General features: G+C 36.4%; 1 protein-coding gene and 1 long non-coding RNA gene across 3 annotated transcripts in view; one reads left to right on the top strand and one right to left on the bottom strand.

The window, feature by feature from the left end:
- LOC109385246 (uncharacterized) overlaps positions 1-15,917 on the top strand; it is a 45,013-nt gene that overhangs the window by 27,595 nt on the left and 1,501 nt on the right. For both annotated transcript variants that reach the window (XR_002124582.1, XR_002124581.1), the window contains one exon: positions 10,367-10,441. This is a non-coding gene — a long non-coding RNA (uncharacterized LOC109385246). The remainder of the gene's footprint in view (positions 1-10,366; positions 10,442-15,917) is intronic.
- The window catches only part of LOC109385245 (IQ domain-containing protein H-like), a 32,740-nt gene continuing 30,756 nt past the window's right edge, over positions 13,934-15,917 (bottom strand). The window contains exon 6 of the mRNA XM_019647302.1: positions 13,934-14,337. Within this exon, the coding sequence (XP_019502847.1) occupies positions 14,335-14,337 (3 nt within the window). The 3' untranslated portion in view covers positions 13,934-14,334. The remainder of the gene's footprint in view (positions 14,338-15,917) is intronic.

Genomic DNA, 15,917 nt, shown 5'->3' with positions numbered 1-15,917 from the left:
AAGAGCTCGCTCAAGAGTTTGAGCTCTGAGCAACAGCGGTTCGAGTCAGCCCGAGCTGAGCAGCCGTGAGCTGCCAACAGGTGGCTGGATGGCTCAGCTAAAATAAATAAATAAATAAATAAATAACTAGTTGAAGGTGCTAAGATAAATTGAAAACAGGCAGAAGCTAGAGGGGAGTTGATCATGAAAGATGGGAATTGCAATAGCTGAGATGTGTGTGTGTGTGACTTCTGCTCTGGAAATACTTCTCAGTTCATGAGATGCAGTGTGGCTATAATTCAAAAAGAAAGGCACTGTCTTACTGACTAGAGAAGTAAGAGAATGGAGTTTATGGCTGTCATAAAAGCTACAAATGAATGGGAATCCCAGAAAGGAGGAAGCTGCAAGACAGGGATCCAAAGTGTGCAAATAAATGTCATACAAATCCTTGGCTGACCTTTGAGCTACACGTGTATGGGACAAATTCTAAGGAGCCCAGCAAAAATGCAACAGTTAACAATTTGAAAAAACTGAGCAGGGATTTCAGCAGCTACCCACCGAGGATAGAGTTTGTAATTTGGGTCTAGCCAAATTAATTGCCTACTTGAACAAGAATCAACACATTAGGGAACAAAGTAACAGAATTCAGAGTCTCTATAACACATCATGTATGAAGTCCCTAGCAATAAAAGGTTAACTATACATACAAAGAAATGGGAAAATATCCACACAAGAGAAATAGTCCTTAATAGAAACAGCCCCTGGAGGTGATAAACAGGCTTATGGCATAAATTCTGGTGATGGTTTCATGGGTGTATACTTACTTATCTCTAAACTCATTAAGTTGTACACATTAAATATGTACAGCTTTTTGTTTGTCAATCATACCTTAATAAAGTAGTTTTTAAAAAATAAAGAAACAGATATCAAGATGATCCAGAGGGTAGAATTAGCAGCTAAAGACTTTAAAGCTGTTATACATATTTTAAAGGCCTTAAGGAAAATATGATCATAATGAATTAACAGGTGGAAAATTTTGCTAGAGAAATGAAAAGTATTAAAAAAAAGAGGAAATTCTGGAACTGAAAAATAAGATACCTGAAATGAAAAGTTCATTGGATAGTCTTGAAAGCAGATTGGAGTGGGCAGAAAAAAAGGGTAGTGAATTTGAAGAGAGATCAATAGATATTATCTAATATGAAGAACAGAAAGAAAAAATATTTTTAAAACAATAGATTCTCAGTGACCGATGGAACAATATCATGTTGTATAATTTATATGTAATTGAAGTCCCAGAAACAGTGACAGAGAAATGTGGAGGAAAACATTAAAAAAAAATAATGGCTACAATGCTCCTAAATTATCTGGAAAACATAAACTTAGAAGCTCAATGAATCCCACACAGGATAAACACAAAGAAAACCACTCATGGACACAACATAATCAAACCCATGGAGGCCAAAGATAAGTGAAAAACTTGAAAGCAGCCAGAAAAAAAAAAAGGACACATTCTATACAGGAATCAATCATCCAAATGATGGCTAACGTCTCATCAGAAACAATGGAACTTTAAAGCACTAAATAACAACAGCAGCAGCAACAACAAAAACTCTGGCAACTCCAGATTCTAAGGACTGTTTTTGTTTTGACAAAAGAAGACAATGTGTCACCAGCAGACAATGTGTCAATAATTACATTAAATGGAAATGAACTAAACACTCTAAAAAGCAGGGGTTATCAGACTGAATTTTAAAAACAAAATAAAATTATATGCTATCTATAGGAGATGAATTATAATTTTAAATACACAGCTGGAAAAGCCAACAAAAAGAAAGTTTGATTGCCATGTCAATAGTAAGGAAAAGAAAGAAGGAGTAGCTACATTAATGTCAGAAAAAGTAGACTTTAAGACAAGGAGTATTATCAAAGAGAAAGAGGGATAAAAGGGTTAATTAGTCAAGAAAATATAAAAATCATAAACATATGTCTCTGATAATAGTACTCCAAAATTCATGAAGCAAAAATTATCAGAACTAAAGGAAGAAATAGACAAATCTTCAATCAGAGTTGAAGATTTTAAAATTCCCCCGCCCTCAGTAATCTGTAGAACAAGTAGATTTTTAAAATCAGTAAGGATACAGAAGATCTGAACATCACCGCCAGCCACTTTGACCTAATTGATATTTATCGAACCAAAACCAACAACTGTAGGATATACATTTTTTTCAAATACACATGGAACATTTGCCAAATTAAATTATATTCTGGACCATAAAATAAGTGTCAATCAACTTCAAATGTTTTAAATTTTACAGAGTATGTTCTCTGAACCTAATGGAATTAAATTAGAATTCAATAAGAATGAGGAAAGTAAAACTACCCCCAAATATTTGGAAATTGCACAACACACTTCTAAATAACTCACTAGTCAAAGCAAAAAATCACTAGGGGGATTTTGAAGTGAATGATAATGAAAATGCAGCTGGATAACGCAGCTAAAACATTGCTTAGAGGGAAATTTCCCAGTCTAAATGCTCATATTAGAAAAGAAGAAAGGTCTAAAGTCAATGATCTAAGATTCTATCATAAACAGCTTTTAAAAAGAAGAGCAAAATAAACTCAAAATAAGTAGAAGGAAGAGGATAAAAGGAGGAAAATCAATGAAATAGAAAACAAATAATAGGGAAAATTAACAAAGCCAAAATGACTCTTAGAAAAGATTAATAAAATTGGTAAACCTCAGCAAGAGTGATCATGAAAAAGAGAAAGCATAAATTACCCACATCAGAAATAAAGTGGGGAGAGAGAGAGAGAGAGAGAGAGAGGAGTAGAGAGAAGAGAAGAGAAGGGAAGGGACGGGAAGGGAGGTGGGGAGGGGAGAGGAGGAGGGGAAAGGAAGAGAAAAGGCACACAGAGTCATGGTTCTAAGAACTGGAATGGGTCTTAGGGGCATAAAAAGGGCAGTTAGTAGCTGAAGTGACCGAGGGGTTGTGAATAGACTCAAAGAATGTGGTGAATAGAGATGACCATGGAGGAGACCCAAGAAGAAATATTATTCTGAATGCGTAGAAATCTGAGGTGTGAGCATCTGCACATCTCACAGGCTCTGTACAAGCACATCACACTTTTTAAAAGTGGAGTTTGTTATGATGCACCAAAGCCCCCAAGAAAATATTAAATGCCAGTAAAATGTGATTAAAAAAGGAAAATATGTAATATCTTCTAAAGGCTTTGTCCATTAAAGGTCGTTAAATAAAGTCCAGCACTTAAGCAACATTCCCCAACATGTGTTCCTCTGGAGATAGTTCTATGAGCTACTCCACAGAAAAGGGTGCTGCTGAAGTTTGGGAAACATGGCTGACTGCATTGGCTGCCCTCCTCTTAAAGATTCATTATGTACATCAGTGTGTTAGTGACTCCACGTGGCCTAATGGTATAAAAATTAGTCTGACTCACTTTAACTGCATGTTTCCCAGTTTTATGGGCCCACAAAACTTTCTTTTCATGGAATACCTGTGAACATTCCAAGGAACCATTATTCTTTGGAATGCATTTTGGAAAAAAACTGATCAAAGGATTAAAACATAACTAACAACTATAATTGCTGTAATTTGTTAATATTAGACCACTCTGCAAAGTTAAAAGAGAGGTGATAACTTGATTTTAGATAAAACTTTTCTTTAAAGGAGCTTAAAACACACTGGACTCAGGATTTTTTGGTTTGTTAGGCTGACTAATAGAAAAAATAGAAATCTATTTCTTGTTGCTATTTTTCTCTATATGTTTAATAGCATTAATTTGTAGCATTCTAATATAAATTTTAAAATCTGAAAAAGTAATCAGAGAATAATAAAATGCTGGCATTTCATCTATATATCTATTACTACATATCATAAAGGAAAAAATGACCGAGTTGCTTAAACTTGTGATTTTTGCACATTGGTAAATATTATACCACACCACCACTCAAACATTGTCACAAGATACAGAAAAGAAAGCAACTGAAGTACCTCTGCCTTCTATATAATCTTCTTATGTAAACTTAGGGCTATAAATTAAAAATTGATGCTCAGACAGAATCTACTATCTCAACCTTCACGAGAGACCCCATGAGAGGAAATGAGTTTAGATGGTAGTCTTTCAGTTAAGGTCTAAGAAAGACTTTGTGAATGGGTTTATCATTTATTATAATTATTCTTGCTATTGCTGTTTATGCCCTTATTAAAGAACAGTGTGCCTGTCTCTAGGCATTTTTGTTTAAATACCGGCTAGGGTCACAAGTGAAATGAAGTTTGGTCCTCATTTACCTCATACCAGCAGTTGGGTTGGCACGCAGCTGCAGAACTGCTGGGGCTCTTTTTATTTAATTTGGCATCCCTTCCTGAGCAGTATTGAGACTTTTACTTCAATGACTCCATTGGGCTTTGACATAATTTCTATGCTGTATCAGTAAAGTCTGCAGAAGAGATGCCTAAGCAAACCTGAAAGGAGGCGAGGAGCGCTTCTAGTTCAGGTAGTGCTGCTTAAGTCAGTGAAGGAATTAACCCCTAAATACAGATTAAGTGCATGTAAAAAATAGGACATTATTCATTTAGTAAAGAAACTGATTTGTGAGGAATATTAATTAGCTCATCTTAATACTCAATACTGTATGTGCATGTATGTGTGTGTGTGTGTGTACACGAGTTTGTCCTTTTTGCACAATTTCTCTTGGAATAATTTTCCTAGACTCTGAATCAGACTGGCATAAGAAACGATAGGTCCAAATTCTTAGTGAGCCACATATTAATTATATGACTTGGTCATATGTCTTAATCTCTATACTCCTGACTTTCTTGGTTGTAAAATGGTAGTAATAATCTCTCTGACATACTCTGAGTGTTAAAAGTGATAACACATAAAAGTCACTAAGACAGGGTCTTATAGAATGCTTTGCTAAATGCATACATGGAAAATGAAAAACATTAATACCTTCTGTGAATTTTATTTCCACAGTCAGAAGAGAAAACAGTTTCACCTGGTCTGCTTTTTTGTTTCACGTGTCATATGTTGTGGTCATAGGTGGGAAAGGAAGGAAGCAAAAGGAAACAGATTTTATCAGAATCAGAATTATGGGTTGTCAGAACTGTAAGAGATCTTAGACATGATTTGATCCAATGCCTTAAATTTACAAATGAACAAACTAATGCCCAAGAAGTATAATTGATTTGCCCCAAAATCACATAGAACTTAGCGACAGATCCAGGTTTGGAGCCCAATATAAACTTACTCGCCGACTTTTCTTGTAATGAGGATTGTTACTATTGTATGAGGTTATGGTGTTTAAAGAATCTTCCTTTGACTAACTTGAAAAACAGTTCTCTTTTTATGGTTTGCTTATTTCTTTTCTTTTTAAACATTTTACTTTAATCCATCTGGAGTTTTCTTTGGTATAGGATGTAAGGTTAGAATTTACCTTAATGCTTTTCCCCCAAATCATTAGCCAAATGACTCAGCACCATTTATCTAACAAGCTCTCCCTGTATCCCACTGACTTATACTGTCATCTTTACGACATTCTAAGTTATCTTTTATTCTAAGGTCAATACCTGTGCTCACTTTTTTATTCCATGGATCTGTTTCTTTATCTACCCATAGGATGCTATTATAATCATTATAATTATAGCATAGTTTTAATAACTAGTATGAAAAGTTCACCGTCATTTGTCTTCTTCATGAAAAAAAATAAAGTCTTTGCCCACTTATTTTTCAAGATGACGAACTCTGTCAAGTTGAAAAGAATTAATACTCCATGCAAACCAAATAAAACCCATAAGAATTTTTATTGGAATTGCATTAGATGGAAAGATTAATTTGGAAAGAACTGGCATTCTTATTATAATCATTTTTCATTTTCAGGAATATATCTTTTTACTTATTCAACTGTTCTTTGACATCGCTCAGTAAATTCAAGGCATAGCATGTACAAGCTTTAAAAGCATGCAACGATGATCTAGGGAAAGGAAAATTAATTCTCCTTAAAGAGATGTGGGAAGACATTTTTATGGCCCAAAAGAGTTCTCTACAAATGTAGTCAAATGAGGTACATGGTATTTCATTACTTAACTTGACACAACCTAACTCAATTACACAGGTCTTTAACAAGTTGTTATTCAAAGCCATTAACTTCATACACAACAATCCATAGAAAATTTATATTGGATTCTGACCAGATTGGACACTATGCTTGATGTTGGAGATATGGTCCCTGCCCTTAAAGGGGTTTACAGTCTAGCTGGGGGGAAGTTTTCATCTTAAAAGTACCAGTTCTAGAGAGTAGATCTTAAATGTTCTCACTACACACACTCAAAGGTAATTATGTGAGGTGATGGAGGTGTTAACTAATCTTATTGTGCTAATCATTTCACAATATACATGTATATCTAATCATCACATTGTACACCTTAAATGTACACAATACTATACGTCAATCAAATCTCAATAAAGCTGGGGGAGAAAGCACCAGCTCCTCTTGTTCTAATCTTGAGTTAACGTAGCCTCTTACTAAGTAGTTTGATCTTTTGCTTCTATTCCCAGACCAAGGCAGAGAAATTTCTCCACAAATTCCTTGGTCATTGAGAAGTAATTTTTGGCTGCGTCCCAGATCTATCCCTAGGATGCATGTCAAATCACCATCCTCAGAGCTCCCCGGAGGTTGTACAGACTAAGAATTAAGAATGCCAGTGTGGAAGGGAGACTGGATGAGCTTGAATTATGACCCTTTGAACTTTGGCTGCGTGACTTTGGGCAAGTTATTTAACCACTTTTTCCTCAGTTTCCCAAAATATAAAATGAAAGTAGTAATAGTACTTAACTTGTAGGATTACTGTGAGGATCGCATGAGATAATCTGTGTGTAATGTACTTAACACTATGCCCAACACAGAGAAGCACTCACAAGTGCTATTACCTGAAATGCAGCCTCCTGTGCAAGTAACAGTTTAAAATGCAGCACCGAGCAGAGGCACTGCTAGGTGTCCTGCAGGTGTTCAAAATGAGAAAATGGAGGTTGTGGGGGGAATTATCTTCCCTTCTATGAAAGTGTAGGTCCTCCACTTAAAATTATAGGTAAATGGAATAATAAAACCAAAGCTGTGGGAAGATGGTAACAGGTACTTCCCCTGGGACTTCAATTTAGATTAAATGATAATTCCATAATGAGACGGCTGTGGTTTTGAAAATCCTTTGCTGAAAGAGCCCATCTCCTTTCCCCCTAAATTACCATTATATAAAATAATCCGATATTAGGTATCAATTATATCTTTAAATGGGTGGAAGAGAGGATGTCAGGGTAATATTTTCTTGGTGGTCAGCTACCTCGCTTGGGTGAGAGTGCCTGTTTTTTCACTTTACAACTTCTCCTGATAAACTTCTACAGATTTTACCCTTTTAACCTAGAAATAGAAAAGGGTATTTTGAAATTCATAAAAGAGTTTTCTTAGGAACATCTTAAACCAAGTGGTTATGTCCCCAGGTAAGCCTATGTGACCTGTTAGTACAGCAGGTTCTTGAATAATGTTTTGTTCAGCGTTGTTTTGTTGTAACATTGATGAGATGCCATAGGAACTTACTCTTCTTTACATCAATTAGACCATGGTAAAATTGGTTTTGTTACGCGTTGTTTCACTTCAAGTCACGGAAGCTATCGATGACGTTAAGGGAGGGCTCACTGTAAAACTGAACCATAACCAACAGACATGTCTGGGCCTCATAACCAGCCAGGCATGGGGAAAGAAGAATTCTTTTGCTCTGTGTGGCTCCAGTGGCTTAGGAAACACAGGGAGATAAGGGAAGCGGGGTATCTTGCCAAGAAATCCCCCAAGAACACTTTTCATATGGACTGGTTCCTTCTCACATCTTTTCGTATCTTTTTCTCATTCTCCTCCTGATGTATCCTGTTCCTTCCAGCCAGGGTTTCTCCCCTCCCCTGGGTAGTACAATTACTTATGTAGGAAGTACAGAGTAGTGACAAGGAGATGTGTTCCCCCACTCCTGTCCCCAGCTCTGAGTGTTAAATAAGAAAAATAAGGACAGGAACAATGCAACATGTTGAATGAAGTTGATCTACAAGACCAAGGCCCCAAACAGGAGTGTAGTCTAATGAGTGTTATCAAAGAAACAGATGTAAGCTGCAGGTGAGTGTCCTTTGTAGTAGGCCTAATGAGACAGATCTCCTCCAAATAAATATCTACTAGGCTTACATTACACATTCTGATTCAGAGGCTATGCTTTTAAAGTATAGGGTGAATCACTCTAGTCTATGGGTACTTACTTCTATCAAAGTGTTTTAAAAGGCTAGGAATGCATACTTGAATTCAAGTACAGTTTAAGGTACAATGGGTTAGAATATTGGAGAACACAGCAATAGTATTTATTCATCTCAAGTACCTCTCTGTAGAAAATTAACCTGGGCCATGATAAAAAACATTTCTATTAGACCCATTTCTCTTGTGGCTAATGCTATTGTGCTACTTGCTATATATAGTATTTCTCTTTTGCTTCATTTTAAACAGAGCGCTTACTATAATATTGCAAGCATTACCACTTTTGTAGCTGTTCCATTTTCCTCCTTGCAACAGAAAAGCATCAGTAGTCCTATGAAAGCATGAAGTTATATATTTTTACTCATGAAGATACAATTCTTATGAAAATCTAGAGTGGCAGTCTAGATATATCCACTTTTTAGTAGGTTTCCTGCACCATCAACTACGAGGAGTGGATCTCTCCTCCATAAGGAATGTAGAGTTTTTAAGTTACTTCTCTTTTCTGCCACATACTTTGCCCCACACTGGACATGTGTGTGAATGTTAAGGAGATCTGTCAGAGGGAGTTCTAACTATTGGGTGGCCACGGACCCCTTTGGCAGTCCAGTGAAGTTTATGGTGCCTTCTCAGAATAACATTTTTATAAATGCACAAAAAAATATTATTTTGTGCATTTATAAAAACGTTATATAATTGGTGTTATAATTATAACACCAATTATATTGAAATACAGTTCTATCCCTGGACCCCTTGTGATTTAAACCTGTCATAGAGCTGACTCAGTCTCCTCCATCTGCCTAATTTTTCGCTCATCAAAATTGAATGATGAGTTTAGAAACATAACCTCTTACTTAATATGAAGTCAAACAAATACCAAACTCAAGTCCGAAGCTCAAGTCACATAGAGCGAAGGCACCGGATCGCCCCCGGACGCAGGGCTAGCAGCAGGTGGCCACTGGCCTGGGATGATTTCAGGGCAATGCCAAGTCGCTCTTCCTTCATCTCCCAAATCCCTCTTCTCCCTGTCCACTCATGCTTGAAATCCCTTAATAGAGTCTAACTCCTTTGGTTTAATTAAATAGAGGATTTACTCTTGTTAAAAAGCAAAAGCCCATGGGAAAGGTAATACTCTAACGCCAAAGATTTTTTAAATTTATTTTCAGCAGTAGAATCTATTTTTAAAATGCAACCTTAAATAGAATGCTCAAATGTAAGTAAATCCAAGTTTTATAAGAATTTGGTATCATTTTATATGTTGAATTACATATAACAAGTATATATATTAGTTACATATATTTATACATACATGTAAATCAACACTAGAAATAATGAGGCTCTTTTGATGAAGGCAAATTGTGAAATCAAGAATTACAGGTAATAACTGCAATCTTACACCCATTGCAGCGTACAGTTTATTTCTGCATTTTATTTTGCCTGCACAAGGTGGAGAAAATCCTCATGTAAATAGATAAGAAATTTCAAATAGCTAACAATTTGTTATGGTACTTAAAATCTCATGATTTTCTTCAATTAAAATAATTCAGAAGCTTTAAGGAAGAGCAAGAATTTTTTGTTTCAAAATAGAATCATTAACAGTATCTAACAACTGCTCATTTTCCTTAATAATTAAGGAGTAGTTGTTAAGTACTCAATTTGGGGAGATTTGACAAATAGATTTTGTAAATAATTTGAATCCTGACGCTCCACTTACTTCATAACCTTAGGCAAATAGCTAAATTGCAGCCTCAGTTTCCTCAAGTGTGAAATGGTTATAAAAATTGCATCTATTTTATATGTGTAAGGGTTAAAAATGACATCGTGTACACGAAGCACTTAGCAGAGTCTCTGGCACACTTAATAAATGCTATTATCATGGAAGGGTTGAATGATCAAAAGTACTTCTCAAATGTGTCTTATAACATTTTAAGATGTCCCATCATGTCCCATTTAAATGTCTTTTCATGTGTCTCAGCAAGTACCCTTCTCTTTCAGATGTTCACCCAGTTTCAAAACAATTTAATTTTGTTTTGTATGTCGAGTCCAAATTTTAAGATGATGCTTTACTGCTGATCTTTTTATCTGCAGTCCTGCGATGCCAAATAAAGTAACATTGCAACCCTGCAATGCCAAGTAAAGATTGTACGGCACATTTCAAATCAGGTAAGAACCAACCCAAACTTAAAAATAAGCAATGACACAATCTATAATGCTATATTATCATGATGTAACATGTGCTATTATATTGGACAGTTGACTATTATGCTGTGCCAAATTTGTGCACCAGAGCACTTGCCTGGCTTTTAATGGATAGCAACATGTGTTATAATACTAATACCAGTTAATGTTTATTAAATGCTTAATAGGGGCTAGGCACTGCTTTCAGACCTTGACATGTATTAGCTCATTTGATCTTTACTTATTTATTTGTATGATTATTACAGGAGTTTACATGAGTAGATATAAATTTCAAAATATGACTAGTACAAATATGCACCTTATCTAATAAAACCCACCTTTATAAAAAATTCAAATATACATGTGCACGCACACACAAGCACGCATGCACACACACGTGCCCCTGTGCTCCCAGAGTTAACCTGACAGCACAAATTAACACACTGATGTTATCTAATGCATTAAAATTTGGTATCTAATTTAAGTATGCATGTATTGTTCTTTATTACACTTTAAAACATTTTAAATATTTATCATAAAAATGAAATATGAATTAAATGCTTACAGCCTCCCTGGAACTCATTGGAATTCTTTGTACCAATTTGAATACCAGAGCATTCAGCCTTATCGCTCATTATACTGGGGTGTGAAAGGAGCCAAACCAGATCCTTCTATGAATGCACAGGTTTTAGAAGAAGGCAGAAGGAAGTAGAAGACTTTTAATACAAATTCATTTTTTTCAGAAAGGCAGGACCCTGATTATGTGCCTATTATGTGCTAGCAATGTTCATATATTATCTATAAGCCACATAACACCCTTGCCTAGTAGGCACCATTGTCCTGGCTTTACATAAAAGGAAGCTGAGGAACCAAAATGCAAATTTGCTTACCTGGGGTTACACACCTGGAAAATGGCAGCTAGGACCCAAACTCTGATCCACTCGACTCCAAACCCTTCCCACCACACCAGCCCACCACCCATCTAGCCCCCCTGTTTTATAAAGCAGAGAAATGAGAATGCACAAGGTAGAGTCACTTGCCCCTGGAAACAGCTCGTTAGTGGCACGGCTGTTACAATAGCCCAGGAGCAAGGGTGTTGCACTAGGTAAACTCTATCAGATGGCCCAGTGGGAGGGTACCCTGTGCCACCAGGCTACCAGGGGCCAGAAGAATCATTCCTTCACTTCTAGACTCCGCATCAGGTTACATAGCTTCGCTGCAGATGCTGGACAGATGAGGAGACAAATCAGTCCTCTCCGGAGTTCCTATTATGTGCAAAACACTGCTTGGTGCAGTAGAAGATTTAAAAAATAGACAACAAGGTCCCTGTCCTCATATCTGTGTAGGGAAAATGGCATCATCATAGGAAATAGTAAGTAGACTCCCTGGAAGGGGACCTCAGTAATATTCTGATTCTCTCCCCCAACTCCTCCAATAATGTAAGTTTTAGATGACTGTATAAAACGTGGCACAATGCAATATGTGAAAATTGCCAATAGTCATAACTAATACTTTCAGAGCATTTACTTGTACCAGGACCTTTGGAGTGCTTTGAAATATCTCATTTAAAGCTCAGTACGACTCTATGATACCATTTTACTATGGACCTTTTACACATGAGGAGATGGAAGCTGTTTCTGGGAGAGCCCCCATCTAGAGCCCCCATTCACACCAGACAGGCTGACCCTGAATGACTATGCTTAGAGCCAAAAAATGCTTGGAGTTCAGCACAGGGTTGGTTTGGGAAGGCACGCGGGATCTTCGCACGGAAACTCAAGATACACAGCACTCTCAAGAACCCAGAGAACTCATTCCAGCCAGGTTTTCTATGAACATTATCTGATGAGAGTAGACCCTCTAATTGCCTCTGGCCCCTCCCAGAGTCATGGGCTTTAGTGAGAGAACCAGATACCAGCCAATGACAATTGTTACATCACTTTCTTCAACTTTCCCAGCACTCCAAATGCAGAACTAAAATTCTAAAAAGCAACAACCCTCAAAGGCAATACGCCACCACTTCTGCCACCACCACCATTACCATCGTGAAGGAATACATTTTATAGGCTGTTAATCAAGAACATGAAATGTCATTGTTCCCTTGAAGAGTCTTCCTAAGCAACCTGAAGAGAAAGATCTCTTTCCATGACAGACCTAAGGGTGTTGTGTGTGCCATCGCAGTCCTTGGGTAATGACCGTGTATCATAAATAGGATATGGCATTTCTAAATGTCTTTAAAGCTATTTCCTTTTGTTCAACTAATTTAATTTACCACATGCTCCTGGGAAAAGGGAGGGGGACCAAGATGCTGACTCCACATTTCCTGGGGGGAAAAAAAATCAACCTTTTCTTTTTAAGCTTTTCTCAAAGAAATTACATCTGATCATTGTCTGCTGGCTCCCTTAAACTCTACCTCTGTCAAAATTCTGGCCTGGCAGGTGTGAGAAAGAATAGATGCAGAACTTGAGTGAATACCCACATCTGTTTTTGGAAAAAGGGAACAGAAGCAGCACAGAAGGAAGTAAAAGAGATAATTGCTGGCTTGAACTACAATACATTTTACTTGTGGGCAGAAGGCCAGCTTACAGCAGGCGGAATACGCAGACCCATCTTATTGGAATTCAGGGGTGGGCCTCCATTCTTGTCCGGAGACAGCTGTAAACCAGTAGCCCATAGCATCCCAATCAGGCACTGAGTTTTGTCAAGGAGTGCTGATAGATACAGAAGCAGCTTTGTCTGCTTCCACTGCACCCCTGCCTCGTGAAATGACAGTCAATCTCTGATTCCAGATGACAAGAACTGGATAAAAACTTAAACAAATGGCGACCTTTCAAAAGATTAATTTGTTTACCAACAAAATGTTCCCTCTTTGTCATCTGAGATGGGGTGACCTTCACTTTCCTGTATCTAGGCTGAAAGGATGCTGACTATAGTCATCTGTTAAGTTAACTCTATCTCAGCAATTATTCCCTTTTTTATTTTTAGTGACAAGAAGGGTTTATTAATTCACTCTGCTTCTTGTTATGGTTTATAAATGCAACAAGCTCATTCTGAATTACTGCAGTGTAACATCAATTTGTTTAAATCTAATTCTGCTACCGTTGCCAAATTATGTTGTGACTGTAATTGTGGCCATATGCATGGGCTTAAAACACAATCATGTTTTGAAATGGCCTTTCTTTCTCCACTCCCCCCCCCTTACCCCCACCCATTACTTCTGGTGCTTCTTCTAATCATTTGACATTAACACAATTGCCTCACTTTCCATTACTTTATCATTTCGGAAATGAATGCGCTTTTCAGTGAGAGGGATTAGTATGTACACCCCAAGTGAGACAGTAAAGAATGAAACTATGATTTGTGAAGTGTGGTTGCTACCCAACTAAGTTAGTGCAAAACACTGCATAACATATGACTCATAAAATCTAGAAATCATAATAGTATTAAATTCCACCTCATGAATAAATAAAAGATTCTAAGTTTACATTGCATTATATATTTATTTATTTGGAAAGTGGGACCAAAGAACTAGTATAATTCTACAGCAACTCATATCTTGCCAAAAAGAAAAATGTTTTTATGATTCTTTTCTAGGTCATAACAGTTATAATCAGAGTTATTTGTGCAGCAATTCAAAGCAATGTTTTGTTTGGCTATTTTGTTATGCATTCATAATCGTTCTTTTAAAATTCATGTTAACAGATAACATGTTGCAAGCCTTTTAAGAAACCCTTTTTATTTAAAAGAATATAAATCAAAGTCAAGTTTTCTGTAGCTCTTTTAATGTGTTTCATTAGAAAGTCTAACTGAAACTAAACGTCAGTGAGTAGGTTATCAATAGTATCAGAGAACACTTCTTGTCTTCCCATACTTATAAGGCCCTACTAAAAAACCTGCTAAAGGGTTTATCATCATCATCATCATCATCATCATTATTATTTGGAAGATTTAAGGTAATGGAAAAATCATCAGTGAGTTTCCCTTTTAATATTTTGTTGTAAATTGATTTTATTAACAGAGTTACAGAATATAACATTCTGAAGGCAATTTTGGGGGGGGGCAGTGAGTGTGTGTATGTATACATGTGTATGGGGTATATGTGTTTTCAGTGCATCAAAATCTTTGCACCAGCCCCTTATTATCAGGAAGGATACACCTCTTCACAAAATGAAGAAAATACCAGTTTCTAGGAATTAATAATGTAAATTAGCTACATATTCAAATTTGCTCCATCAAAAAATGTCTAAGATTATTTATAGGCAGTTGACAAGCTGTTCAAGTTTCAAGAGTAAGGAAACACATGGCCCTCGGCAGCCAAATAATAATCCCCTTTGAGTGTTTCAAGTAGTTCTAAAAAGCGATTAGCCTTGATGCTGCTTCTCTAATTAACTATACATCACAACACTAGACACATTGCTTCGGTTTGGGTAAGTGCTTTCAAAAACATTTTTATAAGTGGTAAATCACAACTGTATTTATTCCCAAGTGTTCTACATGATGTTTATAACCAAACACTTGAATATTTCTTTCACAGGACTTTTTGCACAATGCTTCTTGTTTTGTAAATCCAAAATGAAAATACCATTTTCCAGTTAGTACCATCATATATACATATACTCAACAAATAAACGATAGGGTCAACTATTTTCATTGAAATGCCAGTAGTCAATTTGAGTAAAATGTACCTGATGTACATACATTTTAAAGTGCTCTGCTGTAGAGTTTTATGAGTCAAGTTTTATGAAGGATAAAAGGATCTTTAATACAATAAATGAGTATACATTATCTATGTGTCAGATAAGACAAAGAGCTTTCCCAAATCCTCTGTGTTCAAAGTACATAGTGGGCACAATATCCAAGGCACTCAGCCTATTTGGGAATGAAAAAAAAAATGTAATAAATGACAAAGATTTTACCCCAAATTTTGGATATAATTTTTGAATTCCTAGTTAGGTATGAATCTTCACTCAGAGTCATTAAAGCCAAGCATAATTCTCTGGAAATCTAGAGTTATGCATTTTTAAACTTCAGCTCTCGTCAGAAAAAGTTTGCATGAGATGCAGCAGTTGCCTTGGGCTACAAATCCTCAGCACTCCACTAGCTAAGCTAATATTAATTCTAGATGGAAGGGGAAAACCAACAACAACAAAAGAGAAATCTGCTTCTGTCTCTACAGCCAGAGAAATAATATTTTTATTTCAAGGGCTTTGGGCTCACGGGAGCAGATAAAAATCCTTTCACATTATTCACTGTGACATTTTAAATAAAGTTTCAGCAGGAATAAAAATACCTAACTTTCTGGTCATTTCTTAGGCTATTAAAAGTAGGCCTATGATAAAGTACTCTAAAACTAAACCTGTTAGAATAACATTAAGCACATATAAAGAAACTAAAAATTTATGACAGGGTTACATGAATGAAGTAGGCAGTTAAAAATATGTAGGAAATTTAGAAGATTAATCTA

Source organism: Hipposideros armiger, unplaced genomic scaffold, assembly GCF_001890085.2.
Source record: "Hipposideros armiger isolate ML-2016 unplaced genomic scaffold, ASM189008v1 scaffold_110, whole genome shotgun sequence".
NCBI lineage: Eukaryota > Metazoa > Chordata > Mammalia > Chiroptera > Hipposideridae > Hipposideros > Hipposideros armiger.
Note: the sequence above shows the minus strand (reverse complement) of the source record. Positions and strands in the feature narration are given on the sequence as shown.